This window comes from Neodiprion fabricii, chromosome 2 (genome assembly GCF_021155785.1).
Source record: "Neodiprion fabricii isolate iyNeoFabr1 chromosome 2, iyNeoFabr1.1, whole genome shotgun sequence".
NCBI lineage: Eukaryota > Metazoa > Arthropoda > Insecta > Hymenoptera > Diprionidae > Neodiprion > Neodiprion fabricii.
Window position 1 is genome coordinate 32,431,125 of NC_060240.1, and position 22,050 is coordinate 32,453,174.

At 39.1% G+C, this 22,050-nt stretch overlaps 1 protein-coding gene across 13 annotated transcripts in view; it reads right to left on the reverse strand.

Annotated features, from left to right (window-relative positions):
- The window catches only part of LOC124175234 (TLD domain-containing protein 2), a 79,311-nt gene that overhangs the window by 5,350 nt on the left and 51,911 nt on the right, over positions 1-22,050 (reverse strand). For 3 of the 13 annotated variants that reach the window (XM_046555264.1, XM_046555266.1, XM_046555257.1), the window contains 15 exons: positions 21,579-21,644; positions 20,740-20,846; positions 17,351-17,439; positions 16,662-16,899; positions 15,855-16,012; positions 15,018-15,404; positions 14,704-14,937; positions 14,249-14,617; positions 12,760-12,911; positions 12,417-12,599; positions 11,758-11,924; positions 10,984-11,019; positions 9,616-9,778; positions 5,189-5,432; positions 4,672-4,761 (listed from right to left, as the gene is read on the reverse strand). In XM_046555264.1, coding sequence (XP_046411220.1) covers positions 4,672-4,761; positions 5,189-5,432; positions 9,616-9,778; positions 10,984-11,019; positions 11,758-11,924; positions 12,417-12,599; positions 12,760-12,911; positions 14,249-14,617; positions 14,704-14,937; positions 15,018-15,404; positions 15,855-16,012; positions 16,662-16,899; positions 17,351-17,439; positions 20,740-20,846; positions 21,579-21,644 — 2,683 coding nt within the window. Of the gene's footprint in view, positions 1-1,795; positions 2,754-4,671; positions 4,762-5,188; positions 5,433-8,228; positions 8,794-9,615; positions 9,779-10,983; positions 11,020-11,757; positions 11,925-12,416; positions 12,600-12,759; positions 12,912-14,248; positions 14,618-14,703; positions 14,938-15,017; positions 15,405-15,854; positions 16,013-16,661; positions 16,900-17,350; positions 17,440-17,723; positions 18,008-20,739; positions 20,847-21,578; positions 21,645-22,050 lie in introns of those variants that run through there. The other 10 variants (XM_046555267.1, XM_046555260.1, XM_046555258.1 and 7 more) reach the window with 9 other exon arrangements.

Here is a 22,050-nt window from a genome sequence, read left to right on the forward strand (position 1 = left end):
GCGTGACAGCAGAAGTGTACCACAAAATCGAAATAAATCAGTTTAGTTAAATCTGCTGAAAATTAACTATTGCCTTGTTTCTCGGGAGGCCAAAGTTCATGACTACAAGAGTTCCTGGTACCCAGCTAACTGTTAAATGCCCCGCCAATGGCTTTCAACAAGAATGGGTACATTGACAGGTTTGGCACACATCACTTATTCTTTACAAGAGGAATACCTCTGATGCAGAGAAAAATTTGTTGTATCTACCAGATAAATGTAGTTATACAAAAATCAATGCTTCAAATAAGTTTCAATTACTATATGAATAAACTACATTTCACTCAACAGGCAAAGTGTCTATTCAAGAAAGATTTGTTTAAACGATGAAAATACTTGTTTATTCATATTGGCGTGAGTCAAATAAACGCGATTAATTTTCTAAACAAATCTCATCTCTCTCTCTGTCTAACCTGTGACAAGATAAAAAATAATGATTATCATTGGCGGTTCATTTGACAGATATGAGTGTTTTTAACGACTATTATCTACGAATGCACCAAGCTACGCTACTACATACTAATATATATATGTATATGTATAGAGATATGTATATATCGGCAAATCATACATGTTTGTAAGAATATACAATATAATTGTATGGATTATAGTCTCAATTATCTATGTATATAGGCTCAACAACACAACGTGCGTACATCCACCTACACTATACTAAAATGGTATTATATGCAGGTAAGTATAATGTACCATGTATCAATATAATACAATAATATAATATAATATATGCATCCGGTAGTGGGTTGATGTTGCTGTTTAACTGTGTCGTGGGTATGTATATCGGATAGTATAATGCAGTTGTATATCGCCGACCAACAATCACGTGCCTTTTCTTTTTAAAACAAATTTTTCTCGTACAAGAAATTTCCAAAAAAAAAAAAAAAAAAATAGGGGGCGTCAATGTGTTTCATTGCACATCCTGGCGGCTCTATAAAATTGTCTCCCTGTATACAAATTGCAACGTATTCACGGACGAAGGATTAGATACCTCACATAACAAGGCCTTTATTTACCCGCTGATTCATTATTCCTCTACATAGTGGCGAGTTTCTGAAAAATAGGTATTCCGACAATCAGTTATAAACGTTTGCATACTATCTTTGTGTACACGTATAACTAGAATCTTGCATGTTGCACGTCACGTCTGCAATTTGACCAGCAAACAGTCATCAGCGACTGCAATGCGAAGGTATGCGAAAATCACATAGGCCGATGTTTGTTTCAGTGTTTGTTTGTTTATTTATTTATTTACGTCTTCGTCATAGGCGGATTCGATGACGCGGCGCTGTAGAAAAGTGGGAAGGGAATAGAGATAGGAATAACGGGAGAAAGACAACGATATAACTGCGCGATTGCAAGAAGTTTGTTTGTCCGAACGGATCGTGCCGAGATCGGCGACGCGCCTTCCTTTCAAATTATTCCGTCGATACTCGCATATGCATAAGTATTATATTCGGTATAACATAGGTAAGTGCCTACAGTGCTCCTGTACATATGTATAATACTCGATGATACGCAGGTATCGAAAACCAGTTTTTTTTTTCACTCGAAGATATTCGTATGGAACATTTAGTCTCGCTCACATATACAATACATTACAATATGATGATAATATGGTATTATGGCGCCCGCGTCATTTGAATTTTCATATCTATTTCGGGACAAGAAAATCTCGCAAACGCAAACGACTCACGGATCTGAAACATTATTTAATAACACATGTAAACGTAAAATTTACCTTGCCCTTTTGCTTCAGGTATTTCGTGATCTTTGCGATCGAGTTGGGTATTCTTGACTTCGGCATTGTATTCGTATGTTGTATACACGTAACAAATTATAAAAAATAAAAAAAACCCACTCACGCACGTAAGTATAATATCTTTTTTCAAATTTGTCCGTTCGTAAAGAAACCCCTTTTATCCTTCTCGGCCGAAGAAGAGGACAAGAGTGTATCTGATGGATATCACGGTTATCCGGCGGATTGAAAATGCAAATCCGGAATTCGCGGGTGAAAACTGCAACAGAGTTCGTTTCACCTAGCACGCCAGCAGCACCGAGTAACAATAACCAGTTCGTGAATGTTAATCGGGATATATTTACACCGCGCCCACAAGACTGCAACACATTGGCTCGTCAGCTATTCCCATCCCCCACATACACACGTGCGCACGTGTACTGATGTACACATATGACCAAGTAAAAATAAAACTTATCGATGTAACCAAGGATCAGTGCGGTGACGATCGTGGGTAAGGAACGATTGATCGATCCCGAAAAACGAATCCCGATTTTGTTGTACCCCCACCTCCCACGCCGAATCTCCTTGTTCAAAGTCTGCTTTGTTGTGTCTCTTGTTAATACCTCGGGGAACTTTCACCCCGAACTGATTAGCACCGAGGCTATTTGAGCAATGACTATCGATCGGTGGGAAGCATCTCGAACCGACACTGCGGGCGACTCGTCAAGTTGTTTGCGCATATAATAAAGCGTTCTGAAAAATTCAGTCCGCGAAAATCGATCTCCCGTTCACCAGTCACAATTTAGCGACAAAGCGGATGTTGCACAATGACCGATGATCGCTGGTTCCGAGCGAGTTGACGCGATTTTTCTTATTCCCACGATTTTTTTCGTCAACATATCGAATAACGTGAAAGTCCCGGAACCGAGGTTCACCTATCAACGTGTAAACCCGAACTGGTCGATCGGCCAGGCGCGATAGAGGTTGGCTACGCGCCACGCTTCACGTATGTTTATAATGGACATACATCTACGTACAACGCGTTGCCGATGTTGCTGCTGCTGCTGCTGCTGTTGCACGTTCTATAAAGTACGACCAGGTTACACCGCAGCATCAGTGGCCGAGAGCGAGTTGCGTGTGCGACGAAACGAACGATCGAGGGAATCGAGAACGATCTTCCCGAGACCAGCGGCTACCGTAATCCATCTTTTTAGAAGCGATATTTTTAGTGTAACACATAAGATGTATGTAGCGTCGTAGAAGTAACGAACAATGGTCAAGAGAATATAACAATAATTATTGACAAACGTGGCGAGAGAATTGTTTGTAGAGAGAAAGAAAGAGATAAAGAGAAAGAGCGAGAGAAAGAAAAAAAAAACGCAAGAGAGTCCATGATAAAAACAAAGGCGAAACGCCATGCCAATGCAACGTTTTGCAATCGCGCGTTTTCCACCATCTGTATCAGCTTTACTACAGCCATGTTTTTGTAATCGATTTATACTTTATAAATGTATACCCTCGTATAATATGCGTATATTATGTCGAACGGCAAACACGACAATCACGATGAACGCTTTGGCATTCAAAACTCTCGCGAAACTATTCCAAGGTCCGGTTAAAGAGATCGAAAGAGAAATAGAAAGAGAGATCGTCTGTATAACAAGATAATTGTGTTACACGACTTGTATGCATTATATATAATACTTTTTCAACTCGACGGACCCTCGATAACTTTCGTAAAAAAATATTGCAAAATCGTAGTTTTTCACAACACACAGACGTGTAAAGGCTATACTGATACACATCGCGTACGCTCGAGGTTTAACAGCCCGGAGGTGAATATTAATTTGAACAGATATTACTACGAGGTGGAAGAGTCAGGAAATTCGAGTTTTAACAAACCCGAGGCTCATCAACATCCCTGCAACTAAATTCAAGGTTCACGTGACATTTGATGCGTGCATGGGTAATTGAGGAAAGATACTCGCCTGTGACAACATACAAATTTCCCCACCGATCGTTAAGCACATGTCTTAATTGCCGTGTCACACGTGTATACATATATGAGCATCGCGAAGGATGTCGATCTTACCTTGATCATAAGCGCGGAGGGAAAAAAAAAATCAAGAAAAAAGCAAAGTGGAATGCCGTATTAACCGGCACAACGAGTCACAGTTTTCACCATTCTACATGTATAAATCTATTTTTGAATACCTCGGCACACATGCATAATGTTTAACCGCGACGTATAAGGTAGCTGATTAGAAAGGAAATCCTAGTATGTATCTACCGTCTCGGTGGGCTCTGACAATTATCCCATACGCGATATGTGTGTACGTGATCGCGTTTTATTACGTCTATATTTAACCGTACCAACATAGACCCTAAGGTTTACACAGCACAAAAATACACATGAATTTATATACTGCGTAGGTATAAACTAAACAATTACGACCTACGGACGCGGACGAAAGATATAGACGAGCTTTGTCGATGGCAAATTTACCGGACGATCACGCGTGCCCGATGCGGGTGAAAACTGATAACAATTCATATTGTTGTACAAAAACTATACACATGTATATAAGTATGTTGCAAGTACGTACGTACGCGTAACAACGAAACATGACTATAATGAAATCGATCCGGGTTGAAGGTATATTTGTGTTACTGTATACGCATCCATGGGGAAGTTATATACTATACTTTCGCAAGTACATACGTATCGGTATACTACATTATATAATGTAATATAATACTAATATGCATCGTTCTTGTGGTAGGTATTTGTAATATTTCTGTTTGTGTATATGGGAATCGTGTTTGTTGCGATACTGGAGCCGACGATTTACGATGATATATCGTAGGATTTGTACCTCGGAGTCGTGAGCCAGCTGCTCCGAATCGGCCGATGCGCTCGACGTCTTCAGGATGCTGTACAGCTTTGCGTAGGGGGCCTTGATCAGCTGCGGTACGCGTATACATATATGTATCGGTATATATAAGGTATATATATGTATACACACATTCAATATATGCATACACATCTATGATGTACACGTGTTTCATCACCTTTACTCAACACAATAATTAGAGGTATGGAAATATAGCATACGTAGGGTTCGTCTCTTTTCATTGATTCGCTAGTCCAATGTTCCATTCATACACCAATACAGGTACACACACCTACTCAACTCTCAATTATGACCGTATAAGCGAGTAACGCGTATACGCCACCCACCGTCACCGTATACCTGTACATGTGTATGTACAATTATATCATAAACAATAATCATGAATTTGAAAACGAAGAAAGAAGATCAGAAGATAACAGTGGAAACGTTTTTGTAAATGACGCCCAAGACAATTATCTTTCTGTCCGTCAACACTCACCTCCCATGATTCACGGGTGCGTCCTGATATATCGTCGATATCTGATGAGAGTCCAGATTTTCCGGCCTCAGCGAGATCGGCGAGATCTCTGTCTTGAAGGGGCGAGTACTCCGGAGAAAGTTCCGCTGCGAGATCGGTGTCGGTGTCGGAAAGAATGTAACCCCGTTCCCTCCATAGATTCTCGTCTAGTTCGCCGTAGAGGGCTGGTACCCAGGCGCTTATGAACCGGTAAAGGTCGTCGACCCTAGAGCCACAACACATAATGAGAAATTTAATTCCACATTTACAATAAGAAAAAAGTGCGGCTCTGCCATCCAGATTTCTGGTTTTTGTAACTATAGTCGAGTCTGTGAGTACAATTGTGCTGCTGTAGTCTTTAATATACAACACGTATTCCGGTAACACGAATGATGCGGCATAACTGCTGGGGCTAAATAATTTGTATATGCGAGCTGTTGTCGTTACATACCAATTATCGCACGAGGAATCTAAAACTATAGTCAGTTCATCTATACCTGTGATTACTGCACCATGCGCATAGCTCCGACAACTACACACAGAAAAAGTGCCTTAAGGGAAAATAGTTACCGTTGCAGGTTCGGACAATCAAATATAGAATTTGATTACTAACTGTATTTCTGAGGAACTACCTACGTACTGCCTGTTTCATTTCCCTCGTTGTAAATAATTGAATCTTTGATTTGTACTAATAGAAATCAGTTTCTTGCGTACTAATTGCCAACTGGCAAGAGCCACACCGATTGCAGTTTACCGTTTCCTAAAAAATTTTCGTTGCTCCTACGTCAGGTTCCAGTATGCAAAACGCAAATAGCTACATTAGTGGCCAATGCGAAAGATTGTCAATTGTATCCTGTGCGGCACCAGATTCCGTGAATAATACGTGAAGCCAAGTAATTAGGTGGTACATGTTTACATAGGAAGTGATGTGTCACTTTTTCGGATCATTACAGACTACAGACTCAGACCTGCAAAAAGTTCTATTAGTGGCTCGGCAATATTTAATTGGCAATACTACTCAGATAGTTGGGGAATCTCGAATAAGAGGATCAAAATTGCCCGTGTTCCCAAAGAGTGATGTGATTTTAATATAACGATAAGTACACATTTTTAATCGATTTGCGATTGAAGGTAAATTCGTAGATACTCAATGTACGCACGGTGCCTCACACGTACGAGATAAAATTACGCGTAGTTGAACATAAAACAATTTTTTTCTGTCCATATAATCACGACAATCTTCGATTTTCAGTGGACCATTCAATATTGTAGGTCTGGTCTACAGCGCACGTGTACCTGAGTATTTCAGTATTGTCTTTACATTATGGCAAAGATATAGTAAATAAAAGTCTGATCTCCCTCAACCTGCAATCCCTACATCAACCATGATATATACGATACTGTCTAAGATAGGAATAAAGAAAGAGCCCTCCATCGAAAAACAAAATCTTTAATGTATAACTGAAGAGAATCCGTGCGGGTAATATTACTCATTGTTACAAAAACAAACACGGGAGCGAATAAACTATACATGGATGTTATGACAATGCTGATAATTTCAGTAAGTAATATGTGTACACCTGTATAATTCATTTTGTTCCATGACCCATTCCATTATCTCCATGAATTTTGAGGAGGTAGAATATTCATGGAATAATGAGAACTGCGTCGAAGCGTTAAATACCGGGGTGATTCGCAAAAATTTCAATCGGGCGGCTGGAAATTAGGGACCAGGATATAACTGGCAGTAATAACAGAACGAGACACGCGGGAAAAAGTAGGACACAACGCGTTGCACAATGTTGGCAAGATTTCAAACTGTTCTATTCGCTGCTGGCAATGCTGCATGTTTGTTCTTGGAAATTTTTTAGATTAGCGTATTATATCGTAAATTGAGGATGTTATTTAATTCATCTTCGTCTCTTCACGGTTTCATGTAGCGGATACATTATCGAATTCTGTTTGTAGAGTCTTCAAATTTTTTGCACCTGCAACGTCTAACATTGTTTTATCTAAAATTAATCAGCGTATCGTGTGTCATACTAGACTCGCAAATTAGCGCACTTCATTACAATATGTGGTTTAAAAAAAAATGTCAGTTGGGAGAATGTGGTTCTTTAAAAAACAAACTTTTCAAGTGATGGTTCATCATCTTTTCATATCATATTATGTCTTGGTAGAAATGGATTAATAGAACTTCCATAGGATTAGCAGTTTAGGGCGTGTAAGTAATTGCGTAATGAGTGGTTTTTCATTAAATATAGAAATACTCGTTATAGTCGTTGTCGAAAATACTTTACGCGGCATAATTCCTCCGTCGTGGTTAATAGCCGTAAATCGATCATGTCATATTCATATCTTCAAAATTCGAGGTTGATGACTGATCTGAATATCCGTAATTACTTACGTTCGCGTTACCTAACTTTGCGCAACCTGATGAAGTATAGTTTACTCTTGCATTACTCGTCAATGGATTTTCGAATATTCGAGCATTTGAAAAGCGAAATCAAAAACGGATGGGCCGAATCAATATAAATATACTGACATCGGTCCACTTAAATTTTGAGTAACTAAATAAAAACGTTATTACTGATCGAATGACAAATATTATCGTAGTCTTCGTATCATTGAAGCCGTAGTTACCAGAACGTTAACCGATTCTCTCTTTACCTTCGATATTTTCACACCGCACAATGTTTAGCGAAAGTTGTCATGTCTAAATAAACGTACTCTATTTTTGCACCCGTCAGTATCGTCGGAATTGCTCCACATTCGAGATCCATTTATATCACATTTTTCGTGGTACTTGAATACGAAACAAATAAACGCCCAAACTTCCATCTCTGTTGTATAAATAATTTTACATTGCAATATTTCGGCCTCAAAATTCCAAGCTGTAAGTCATCAGATATTACAAATTATTGCAGATACATGGAGTGTTCAGAAAGATTAAAAAATAAAAAAAAAAAAAACAAAAAAATCATAATCCTGTTTCTTAGTTGGCGCCGTTGTTATTTATTACCTGCGATAGAGAAACGGCGACACGTGACGTACGACCGCTCTCAACGGCGGAACATAGAGTAGGTCGAAGAGACGGCTGACAGCGTAGCTCATTTTCAACTTTTTCAAATCCGGGGTGAAACGATAAGTACTCTATAATACCCAGGGTATTAATTTAAAAACCCCATCACAACAAATCCGAACGGTACTCATTCGCCGCGCCGCGTGCTTTTAAATCAGTTCATTATTATCGAAAGTGTGATAAGAGTGTTTTCGCGATACGGAGAAAACGAGATTCGTCACACCGCCGTCACGCGATCTATTTCTAGAAGTAGCTGTACATGTCGCGAGCGCGCGCGTGTGCGTGAGCATGTGTACGTGTATATACTCGGGGGCGTAGCGTTCAACCACGTGCTTTCACAGTAGCCGATCTTGGCGTCCCCAGTTTGTGCAGCGTAGTTAAACGAGAATATAAAATTTATTCTTGCGACAGACTCCTTCGCGGATTATAATCTCAAAAATGAACTGTAACGGAAACGAAATTTTATAGTCTTGTTACTTGGACGCGGGAGAACGGATAACTGAACCTGCAGCACACATTACGCAACTCTTTCAGTACACACACGCATACACACATATGTCACATACAGGTCTGTATGATAATGAAATCTCGCATACGCAGACTTCTTTATCCTACTTCTCCTTCTCCCTGCCCTCATCGTGCTCTCTCTTTCTTGTTCACGATTTAACATCGCCTCCCGCCACGCGCCCAAACTCTCGCGCGGGGATAGATACTATTAAATATGTATAACTTTCAGATTGTAATCAATCAAATTTACACGTGAGCATGTAGAGAAACTGCATTTTGATAGCTTGTCGTTTAAGTCGATGCTATATTGAGCGAGGAATTTCGAAGCGTCTGTAATTGTGATTGACTTTAGATTTTCGTATTCGTTTTCGTATTTGATGATTCATTAAAGGTATAATAATATAACCGGAGATAAAAATATTTATTAGCATCACTGAAAAAAAAAAAAATAGGAACCAAGAACTAATTTTAATCCAAAAATTCTTGCAGTTTAACGTTTTTCTAAACTAGATTGTTATTTTAGCATCAAATCCAGTAATCTTACGAGAAAAAATCCTTTGCTCGATTACACTGAATACCTCGAAGTTTCCACAATGCTACCTGTCGTAAACGATTCAATGCGAATAAGATCAATTTCACGTCTAGATTTGTGGTAAATTCGACAAACTGCAATGGGCTTAGTTGCTTTGAATACAATAATATGTAGCGTTTCGCTTTGCGATAAATTCACCAAATTATCATAACCAAACATGTTTACAGCACATTTTATCATTAATGGCCTGAAATGACTTCATTATGTACATACGTATAGTTTACTTACCGATTACGCGGTACACTGAACCAATATTCTGGTCGAAGTTTCTTTTTCCCGTAACTCATGATCGGTGTTGATCGTGGTATCCTCTTGTCTTTAGGACGTCCAGTACGAAGGCGAAGGTAGAGCGGGGGATCGTCACAGGATCGGGCCGGCCGCGGAATCAATTCTGCCATAACGCCACAAACACACACATCAACATCTAGCTACCCGCACACGCACGCACGCGGAAAGAGACACTGGCTCAAAACTTGTGACGTATCAAAAAGTCGAATAAAAAGAGGCTGAACAAATTCAAACATCTTATTAATACTATAATAGTGGTAACAATAATAATAGAAACAATAACTTTGTTCAGAGTGGGTATATTGATCGTAGACATTGTGCGTAGATAGGAATGTAATAGTAAGAATCATATATCATACGTGTATATCAATGATTTTGAGTCAATTGGATAGTATTTAATACACGAAACAACATCGACATGACCGACAACGACGACACGACAATAATAAATATAGCATGTCGACATAGAATGATAATAAAATTGGTATTTAGTATAACGTTGTGTGTACCACTGTGTAATTATAAATGTGTATATAGTTTCTGCATCATGCTAGGGATTGTTTTGATAGTGTTAAGAGGCTGCTGATATATTATACAGGCGTGCGTGCGCGTATAAAATAAATCTCAATCCAAACCAGAATAATCATGGCAAAAGCAAAGTTGACGAAGAATGCCCGTATAAATTCATAGAAAGAGATATGGTTGATTGCAGTGCAGTGGAATACCCAATATGCACCTTCAAATAGATGTACAGTCACTGTTTGACAACATGTTTTGGCAATTTTTGGAAATTCTTGGTACATTCTAGGAAAAGGGAAGAAGTTGATGAATGCCTGTACAAATTGGCTTCGCTTGCGATAACATGCGGACGCCGTGAATTTGTATAAGTATGCAAGTGACGATCAGGTGAATGGTAAGCTAGAATTCTAAGAAAACTGTGGCAAGATATTAAACTCTACCGTACATCTATATGAATAATATCAAGTCACGTTCACCCGCCTACACCCTTGCCAAGTATACAATTACTGTTCGGCAGTATAATATATTTGCAAAAGAAATCACCGCAAACATTTATTCACCGTCGCAAACGACATCCACCGTGAGTAAATTGTAAAAGAACAAACTGCAAACGAATTAAACTGTTATGTCTTGTATAAAGCACAGGGGTATGCAGGGCGCAAGGAGTGGTAAAGTAAAAAAAAAATTCACAAGCAAAGGGACTTGGGGTATAACAGATGGTGGAAAGCGAGTATTGCGGGGTTAATAGGTGTAGGAGAGAGTCAAGCAAGTACTACACTGTGAACCTACCGAGGCCTTCGAGTTCGGGAAAATTGGGTGCTTGGACTAGAGGGGCAACAGAAACAGATACAATATGACATCAGTGTAGGTATTAGTATACTTGAACGTAGGTATATCGTATGTATGTATGTACGTCGAGAGATGAAATTGAGAAAGGGAATCGTGCAGGCATGGTTATCTCGAGAGGAGATAGTATACAGAATTTTCAACTCATATTCAATCTTTATTTATTTTTGCTTCAATCCTGAATTAAAAGTATAGATTTCTTTATTAATATTTTTTTTTTCTTTATTAGTCTACAAGACATTCTATTGCAATATCATATTCTTGAAACACCACGTTTTGAAAACTCGTATCTCAAAACTCTGACATCACACATAGGCTCAAATTACTTCCATGTACCCGATGAAAGCAATTAAACTCTAACCAATTAATTATATTAAATCAGGTTCTATTTTTTTTTTTTTGTGAGTTAATAAAAATTGCTTATTGTATTATTAATAAAAAGTGTTTGAATCATTATCAACTTTGGCGAAACATTTCATCGTTTCAGTTTGAAAAATAAAGATTAAAATAGCGGTGAACACCCTGTATACACCTGCAAATACTACACTACACTTAGGCGAAATATTTCAATGATAGGTAGGTAGGACGCGATGCAATTGTATGTTTGTTACGTGTCACACGACGGTGATACATACGGTATACACATGGGTATTTGTAAATGTATACATGGTAAGTATGTACTAGCGAGCCTATATTGTTTAGAAGGGATATACTCACTGTCAAAACTGACAAACAGTTCCGGCATATCCTCGACCGATACCATACTGCGGTAGTCCAGTCTCGGAGGTGCCGTTGAAGTCTTGCTTCCACGGCTACTGTCAATGCTGCTGCTGCCAGATGAGGTGAGAGGTTGTTGTCTGATAAAAGTACCCATGGACGATCGTCTGGAATTACACGATTGCATGAACAAAAAAGATTCTTCAAGTCAAATCGAAGACCATCATTGAACCCACGAGATTATTTCATACAAATTTTCAGAATAGAACAAAAGTATAGGATCCACATAATATAATAAGCGAAAGTCTCTGTGGTTGTCGCATAATATGTGTTCAACACGTACATACATGAACAATTAGACAAGCAGGCACAATTCACAGGAATTCTGAATTGACGGATATTGGGATTTAACAGCAATGACACAGTATTATATCATTCTAGAGGCAGCTGCATCTGTTAGATAAAGTCTAGATATTCCACTTCTTTGCTCCGAGGATAAATGTAGGAAAAATGACAAATATAGATCAGAGGCAGGCAGTAGTAAGTTCAAGGTGAGACAACGACAACAATAACAACAACAACAACAACAACAATAACGATGAGAAGACCGAGGGAAATCTTTGCAGGGCGAGGGGGGTGGGTCGCTGATATTGACTCACCCGGCAGAACCTCCCGAACCTGCAGGGGAAAACTGCGACGATGCATTGCCGTTGTCTTGGAAGTGGGAATAGGATGAGGCTGAGAGAGGAGGGGTCGCTCCCCCCCTGCCAAAGCCGCTTTCCTCGCTGGGGGTTTTGGCGAAGAGACCCGAGCTAAAGTCACTCACCAGATTGATCGGTGAGCTTACGTTACACAGTTTTTGTTAGTCATGGGAAGGAGGCAGTCATTTTTGTTATTACTAACTGGTTACAACGCATAACTAATCAAATCACCGAAAATGTTTCACATGTCGACATTTGAGTAGGCTTGAAAAGAGTACTAACTTATTGAGCTACAACTCACCTCAAGACTCTGCTGAATACACTTGACTGGGGAGCCTCTGCGCTGTTTGGAAGGCTTGATACTTTGTCTGTGGCAGATTTTCCGCTTTCTTCCTCTCTCTCACCGGTTAGGCCCTCCATCCATGACAAAGGGTAAGAAAGTCGTTTTAACATCTGTAAAAGGTCATAATGAAAATGATCGTATGTACAATCGAACATGTCAATAAAAGGAGGACTTGTTTATACAATACACTGATCATCAAATGCTTTCGTGACTCGCGTATGATTTCACATAGGGTTGCACTATTTCATGCCAATTTCAGATTAGATAAATGCTACAGAATCCTGCGCATCTTCATGTTGATTTCAAGTAGTTTAATATCCACCAGAATTTGTTTGATTCATGCAATGTAATTGTAGATACCTACAGAGCAATTTTAACTAGTCTACTTTAGATGATTCAATTTAATTTAATAATTTTAAGATGGGACAAACCATGAGAGTTGATGACCATGACTATTCGGTGATAGCGAATCTTTAATTATTCCTTCAATAAAGTCTGTGTATGAGTATGACGACATGATTTTTATGAGAGGTGCTCTCTAATGTATTCAATCAGAAGTCTTGAAAGCTCTGTTTATTAGTAGAATCTGAACGTATGATCTAAAAACAGCACGGGAACTTGTGGAGGCAGCTTTTCATATAAGTCATGCCTATTATTCCACGCTAAATAGGATTACGAGAGTTTGGAATACACTACCAAACTATGTTATAAACTGTGACACAATGCACAGCTTTAAATCAAGCCTACGGAAATATAGTGCAGAATTTTACTATACTTTTAATTGTAGGTAGAAAGGGAATAGAGAGATACGTAAAGCTAGTCTATAAGACCTACTATGATTATTTCAGCTTAGTTTGAATGCTCGGGATGTTGTATATTTTATATCATTAACATCCATTCATTAATAATTATATATTTTAACGCATATTATGTATAGGGCAGTAGTGCCCATAGATTATGAATAAATTATAAAAAAAAAACGTTGCACAAGTCTTACAGTAGTCACTGATGATGTATAAAATTTGCGTGCAAATATTAAAGTCGGTTACCGATTGAAGTGATTATTTCACAATGTATTTGGAAAAGCTACATGGCTATGCGTCATGCTGTTTGAGACTAATATTAGCAGAACAAACTTTTGACAACTGTATCTTTTTTGTGTTTCTCCCGTTTTCTCTCTCTGTTTTCAAACGTTATGAAAATTTTGGTGTTCACCGCGATCGCTAATACGCTGCAGCTCAAGAACCAACTGTAGGCCGCACAGAAGAATCATATTACAATAAATTGATTAGATTGAATAGCACGTACTAGCGAAATTAGTCCCACCAAATGCCACATACCGCGAGTTAAGATATTACACATAAAAAATGTCAAATGTCTTACTAATATGTACTGCATCTCATAAGCATATCTTGAATTACAAGTGTATTTATAATTTATTACTTACTTTATTTTTCTTGGATTCTTGCTTATCGTCGTCCCTGCGGTCATCATCTTTATCTGCATCCTCGGCGTTACTATCAAGGCTGAATGATACAGAACTGGCTTTCTTTCTACCATTAATTGCGATTAGGCTGTCAGTTGGTGTAATGGTCACATTGGTGGGAGCAATAGTTATCGGGGGTACCCAGTCCGATGAAAGGACAATATCAGCATCAGAATAAACTTTCTTTGCTTGAATCGGTTGCACAACAGGTATCGGAGGTAACGGTGGGTTTGGATCGCGGATGTCGATGCCAGAATCATGGCACGACTGTTTGACTAGAGATGCCTCCTCCTCAGGAATTACGTGCGATTTTGGCTGTTGCTGATCACTCTGTAAAAATCAATGAAAAAAAACAATCATTAAGATTGGTTAAGTGAAGGAATCATGAAAATCGATTGCAAGGTTTGATTTGCCACCTTATCTGAACTGCTAACTACAGAGGAGTCCTGTTGCTCATCATCGACCGAAAGGGAACAAGACCTATCCTTGCTTGGCACTGCCCAATGGTGATCAAGCATAGAACGCCGGCGTTCTTCCAAGGTCCTGCTTCCTTGAGTGGTGTTAATTATGGTCTGCTCTTCTTTGCTGTCTTCCTCTTTTTCAGTTTTCTTATCCTTATCTTTTTCTTTGGTAGAGTTAGTCCCATCATCCTGTATCGTGATATGGGGAGAAAAATATTACGAAACCATTTAAAGACTAGTTTAAGCAGAATGTGTTGAGATTGACTTACACTCTGTAAATTAGTGGGTGTGACTAGATCCCTTTCAAAAGCTTTGGGAAAAGCATCGCCGTCTCTCTCAGCGCAGCTGCAGACACTCTCGCTATCGTCACCAACAAGTTCAGGAAAATTGTCATCTTTTCCTGGCGATAGTCGACCACGATTGTCGTCAGGCTTTTTCATGTAGTAGATCTCTGGCTTTTTGTCACAGGAATTTGTATCTGTGTGACCAACTCGCATGTGAGCAATGTCGTAGTAAATGGCAGCATTCACTATAAATTCCATGGGTGCTATTACTCCGTATGATTCGGCGCTGTGTTCAATTACTAGCGGGTCTGACACATTCGGATCGAACATGACAGCGTTGGGAGTAACCAACAGCACACCTCCCACCACCCCCTAAATAAGAAAAGCAAAGGACTTGTATTATTCAAAATTAATTTGGATGAGAATGTATTGTTAAGATTTTTGCGAATTTACATTTTTGAAATTTCTTAAATGTTTAAACTTGTAGCGTTCATGCAGCCTTGGGAAGAAAAAATTGTATTTATAATAAGACTAAAGGATGGTAATAAAGTTATTCAGCTCTGTTATCAAAAATCACAGTAATAGAAATTGATTTGCAAATAGTTAATCGTAAACTCTAATCGTAATAGTCCTACAGCAGCGTATTTTTCAAAAAATATGTCTCTGTGTCAATGAGGCTTTTATTAAAAAATTGTTGTTACACTCTAACTTTTATATTTACAATAAAATGTCTGCACTTTTCCCGACTTTCCATATCTATGAAAATTGCCCAATAGCAAATTCTACTTGCAGAGTTACTGCTATAAATTTCAATTGTAATACCTGTCCATCAGTTATGTGGCGGACATTGATCCTAAGAAAGCGTTCCTTGAAAGGCTGTTCATCCTCATCCCCAGTGACATTGGTGTGACCGACAGGAGTCTTTATTCTTTCCATATGTCCAGGTTTTGGTGACACAGGACGCAGGTTATCCAAAAGTTCTGTAACAAAAAGTTGGAAAGGATTTTTTTTTTAAGTTAGAATTCCACCTGCCTTATGGTAACTAATGAATTATAACAACACCAAAAAAACCTGAGGTCTTAATCAATTTTCATGAATTCTTTTATATCATAGGCTGACGCACGACATAACCTCAGTTCTGAGAATATCACAAAAACAACAGTAAGATACTTCAAGTTCTCATTTCCTCAAAGATTGCCTTGATAATAGATATTATTTAGAGCACAGATGCCATTTGTGCTAGATTTATGGTTATTCTGACATTTTCAACAGAATAGATAGTCATGCACAGCTATGTGTGCCGAAACAACGCCATATTGTAGATTAGCAGCTAACGTATTGCTGACAAACTAGAACAAAAAACTCCGCCCTTTCTCGCCAGGTTTCTGGCACAGCTGTCTTGTCAAATGTATATTTAAATAAAGCTAAATAAACAGCAACCTGCAGCTTTGCTTCGATGTAATGCTCCAATAAATCATGCCTGGCACATGTGAGGCTAACAAAAACAAATACAAGTTAGAATTCTTTTACTACCTGAACCGCTATCATTGTAGTACAGATATGAGAAAAGATCAAAGTAACCACAGCACCAGGTGTACCATTTTCTACTATTTCAGTTTTTTCACCTACCTTTTTCCTCCGGGGGCAAATCGTCGTGGGATTCATGATCAAAGTTGGGGTCAGGGCTAGGGGAGTCCGAGGCAACTGCTCCAACGCTAGTTCTGTTGCGTCCCTCTCCCTTGGCAGGCACACGTAACTGCAGTCCTGGGTAAACGAACGTACTGCCGAGTCGATTCAATTTTGTCAGCTCTGAAGGGGTCGTGTCAAATCTGGCAGCAATGGAGGTCAGCGTATCCCTGTCGCTCACCTGTCGATTCAGGATAGTAAAATGATTGACTAAAAAACATTTTTTGTCTATTAACCAATTCTGATTTCTCCTTTAGATTTAAATGCCTTTTAATTTAAAGTATTCTGGTTAGTTTTCGTCGGTATTAATCATTTCAATCTCCTACAGTCTGCCAGAATCTCATACATTGCTTTTTTACATGTGCAGATAAGTTTCCATTGACATTGTTATGGGAAAATCGATGACATTTATTGCCTCAGGTATTACGATTTATCTATATTTTTTTTCCCATTGAAACGAAAAAAAAAATCTTAACCACTGATGTAATTAAAGGGGCTTTATTTTTGAACCGATTCGGTAATTTTTCATCGATATTTTGACACACAAAGAAGGGAATTTGGGGAACAGGTAGAGGATCAATTACGCCCTCCACTTAGTAATCAATGGCATCAAAAAATTTCATCAAACTTGCCGTGTAGGGTACAGTTTCGATATGCTGCCAGGCACGGCTGTGCTTCTTGTCCTGAGAGCCAGTTTCATCCTTACCCTCAGAGTCGGAATCTGAAAAATGAATAGACATATTTATATACAGATAACTATATTTTCTTGCATCTTTCCACTTTCCTTCCGATTTCATTTCAACTACGAATTTGTTCGAAATATTTGTGAAATGGTTTCGAAGAAAATTGGCTCACTGCCTAATCCTTGGAAAAAAGTTACCAATGCCTAGTGTCGTTGCAGTGCAAACAGATTCGGTGTTTTTCAACTTATTCATCTATTCATTTCAACGAACAATACGATTCATACAATTACCGGACATTGACCTAAACTGTAATTGGTTATACCTTCTTCACGGATATTAGGTGCAGGCAGGTTCGAATTCCCACCGACGACGTAGAAAACTACATAACCATCGATTTCCGTTTCCGAAATATAAACACTTGTTGATTCATAATCGGTGATTCCACACTCGGAATCTGCATCAGGATAACGAAATTCCATATCGAAACAATAGCGAACGAATCGAGGATTCAACAATTGTCAACCGAATTGCAGGCCGTAGAAACAAGTTTGATAAAGAGGTAAAAGACACATGGAAACAAAACAACCTTTGTGACGTTGAAGAACGTCGAACGATTAGGTCGAAAGTGGTTAAAAGCCGTTGGTCGATAAATGCATTTAACAAGACTAAATATCCAAGTACTTAGATGTCGAAGTACACAAGATTGAGAACTCGGCGTCTTTCTACTACTTCTGGATACCGTTAAGCTGGCGTATACACTGTATACGTCGTAAATCCGCCCAACATGGATCCCTTCCTTTCACCATTGCTGATAGGCGGAATAGCATCGGTATTCGTCCATGTTTATTGATAAATCGCAATAACAAATAAGTTATATTGTCGTATCCACAGACTGTACCGAGTAACGGGCATCCGACGCCCAACAGCTAAAACAGAAGCTGCGTAATAACCCGAGATTAGCCATAAACACACAATACGTGAATCACAGTACGAGTTCACTCGGTAAACGTTGCCGAAGCTATGCGTGCCGGCGACTTACTGGAGTCATAGGTTCTTAGAGCATAGTTGCTCTAGCCTCTCTAGGCACAGGATAAGGCGCGGATGGGGGCGAAGTAAGAGAGGTAGAAATGGGGAGGGAAAGAGAGGGGGGGGGGGGGGGGGAGAGAAAGAGAGGGGGGAGAGAAAGAGAGAGAGAGAGAAGGAGAGAGAGAGAAAATCCCAGGGCAGAGAAAGAAAGTGCAGGGAGATTCTTATTGTTGGATTTTTTTTACATTAGCCTCGAAGTTTATGAAATTGATAGCGTGCTCAGCAAGCCACGATGCGAAAAAGGAATTAGAAAGGATCAACGAAGTGTAATAATACGGGAATGTGCGATGATAGAATGCATGCCGAGAGAGGTCGTCATGAGTGGTATATTCATCTATCTCGGTGCACCACGATGCAAAAGTTGCATCGATACCATCAACGAAAAATATATTTTCACTGCGCACGCGTCGCCTAGAATAAAAGAAGATACCGCTTGCGATGGTCTCTCTCTCGGCGTGTACTTTTTTACTGCAACACACGCTTTAGCGTTGTTATAAATATTCCAATGATAGGGATATGACGCGAATAATCCATAGCGTTGTTGGCTGCTTATATAATATAAGCAAGGTAAGTGTAACAGTTATTGACCCTGTCCCAATTATTGACCTTTTTTGGTTGCATCTGTTTGATATTTAGTTCTAAAATTACGGAAAAAATTAATTTGTAGTCTCTAACCCTCTAGCAAATGGTTATAATCATCGAAAAATTCACAATTTGTGCAGCCAATTTATAATTGTGGAAAATTAAAGTGTCAATAATTGGGTGTAACCGTATTAACAACTGTTACACTTACCTTAACACGCGGATTGCTCACGCGGCGCAGTCTTCGTACGGTTGGTTAAAATCTTGGCAACGGTTAATGCACTAATATTTCTGTGATACACTGCGTGTTTCGGCGTTGTTCCCAAAAATTATTGTGTTTCTATTTAATGTTCGAAAAAAAACATGCACGTTTATTACGATCGGTATTATTGTCGTTACTATTTTCGCCGAGCTGACACGCGCGCGCGCTTTCGACAATATTAATTTAACAAGCGAGTTTCGGGGATCCCAGCATCTGATGGTGGCGTCGTCGTTGCGGCGATATTACACGGTACATTATTTTTATACCTTTACAATGGTGTTGATTCGAGCCACGCGATGAATTCGGAATATATACAAGAAAGTTTCCACCAAATGTGGGACGTATAACAGGTACGTTATTATACCGGTTTCAAGAGTGGACGCGAGTTGTTAATCAGAGCCATCCCAAACGTCAGGTAAACCTGTCCGTAACGTTTTCACGAATCATCGTTTTGCCAATACACGTACGCCTACGCATGCTGCACATTGCAGATAATATATCGGAGTACTTTGTGACAACGTTAAACGGGCATTTTGACGCAGGATAAAATCCGCCTGCATTTATGCAATTCATGGTACAATTTACCGATCGACGTTCGTTCTTGCGGTCCGTAATTGGAGAGTGCGAGGAGTCGGCTAATCGTAAATAATCCGATAACTGTCGATCGGTATAACAGGATGTGCTCTTGGTTGCCGAAATGCAGGCGGAATTCGATAAAGCGTATCCTGAATTGCCTGGACGCAGGCGGGTTCAACCCGGGTTGAAGTCCGATCGATGTGACGCATCGATAACTTCAAGTAAATATTATATTACGTTATCAATCGCGTCTCGTTCCTGCATGGCGATGGTTGAACGTCTTCAAACTTCCCACGCGCCTTCGCCGAAATAAACAAACAACACGGGCTCTATTTTAACTGTAAGATATCATCGTTCGAAAACTCGAATAGTACATAACGACTCTGATTGATCACTGCGAGATGCAGCGAGTGAATTTGTTTTATACTTACCTCAAAGACGGAGCTATATAAAGCAAACTACCAATTACCGCGTGGAAAACTAACAGAGCTCACTGTCAACGAACGGATATCTAACCTTGGATTCTGAACACTATCCGGCAATCTCTGGAAGAGTTGGCAAGGCGCATATGACTTCAATTTGCTCGATCTATTTGTGAATTTGAAAATCTACGCCAATCTCTCAAATGTTTTACCACGAGCTGAATAACTCGCCAAGTTCGCGAACTTTTCCGTGCAGTATTATTGCAATATTATTACGTACCAAGTATATAATATTATTTTAATCCCATATTTTACGAAATTTTATAAACAATTTCTGTAAATAAATCATTCGTGTTTCCTAACATATGTCGCAATTCTGCGACAATTGTCATCAAAATAAAATAACTAACCTTTGGAGAGTTTATCAACCGACTCGAAACGACCTTCGACCTTGCTGCGTAATGCTTCGAGGTCAAAAGGGGCGGCAAATCCATGATCGACGCTCCGACTTTTGCTCCTGCAAATGGTAAAGAAAAGGTTTAGTTTATTTGGTAATTTGGTTCACCTTCGTCGTATTACTTACGTTTAGGTATACCGTGTAGTGACTAAAATTTATATAGGTAGTTTAAGGTACGCTGTAGAATATTCTCTATCTATTATAGTATTATATATCGCGGCCTATTACGTCACGCGATGAAAACTTTCACACTTCCCGTCTATCGCGACGAGAGTTTCGCGAGAACTCTAGAATATGATTGGACACGGTTAAAATTTACCGGTTTATGAGGATCATTGATCGTTGCTTGGGTCTAGGACGACGAACAACGGCTCTGGAATAATATGACCTAGCCTTATATTATACCTCCTGTTTCGTCGATTCGCCATTATAGCTTACTACGATACTCGGGGGGGGGGGTATTAATATGCGATTATTGTTATGCAAGGCACACCGCCACACAACGGTCGTTAAATCATTCTCTTGCATTACATTATAATTCCCGAGGGGCATAAAATATAATAGTGAAAAAGCGAAAAAAAAGCAAAAAAAAAAATTATAAAAGTAAAAATGTTAGGATAAAACCAAGCATGAATATTGCGTAAAACTGAGAGTGTACGATATATAAATCCGTGCACGCAAAACGTGGCAGCCAATTTTGCGGTATATAAAAAGAAATACAAGAATATAATATGTATAGCAAATGTGGCAAGCGTGCAAATCTCTGAAGATAATGTAAGTATGTATACGAACCTGAATTGGGTCGACAAATTCTCTGTGGATCTGGTGTGCGTGACGTCCTGGGACATGCGTCGCAACCTGTTAGAATCAAACGAAAGAAAAGAAAAAGAGAAAGTAAAATAAAACATGCCAAAAGGTAAGACGTGCTAAGCTAAAAAATTAATAAAAGTAAATAAATAAATAAATAAATAATAATATAGAACCAACCAAAACATATTTTACGTAACAGCACAGCCGTAAGCGCGGTGCCTATAATATACGTATCGAAACACACAGATGCGTTATAGATATGTCAAAGATTATACGCGTACCTCTGTACATAACCGTCAGGCATATGACGGTGTGTCTCCCTGAGAATTTTATCTGAACTGCGATGTATGAATGAATAGCGTTGTTCGCACGCTCAACAATAATTAATTTTTATTACGCAACCGCGTACAGGCACACATGTAGGTACACAAAATTCGAATAATGCGAACAAAAT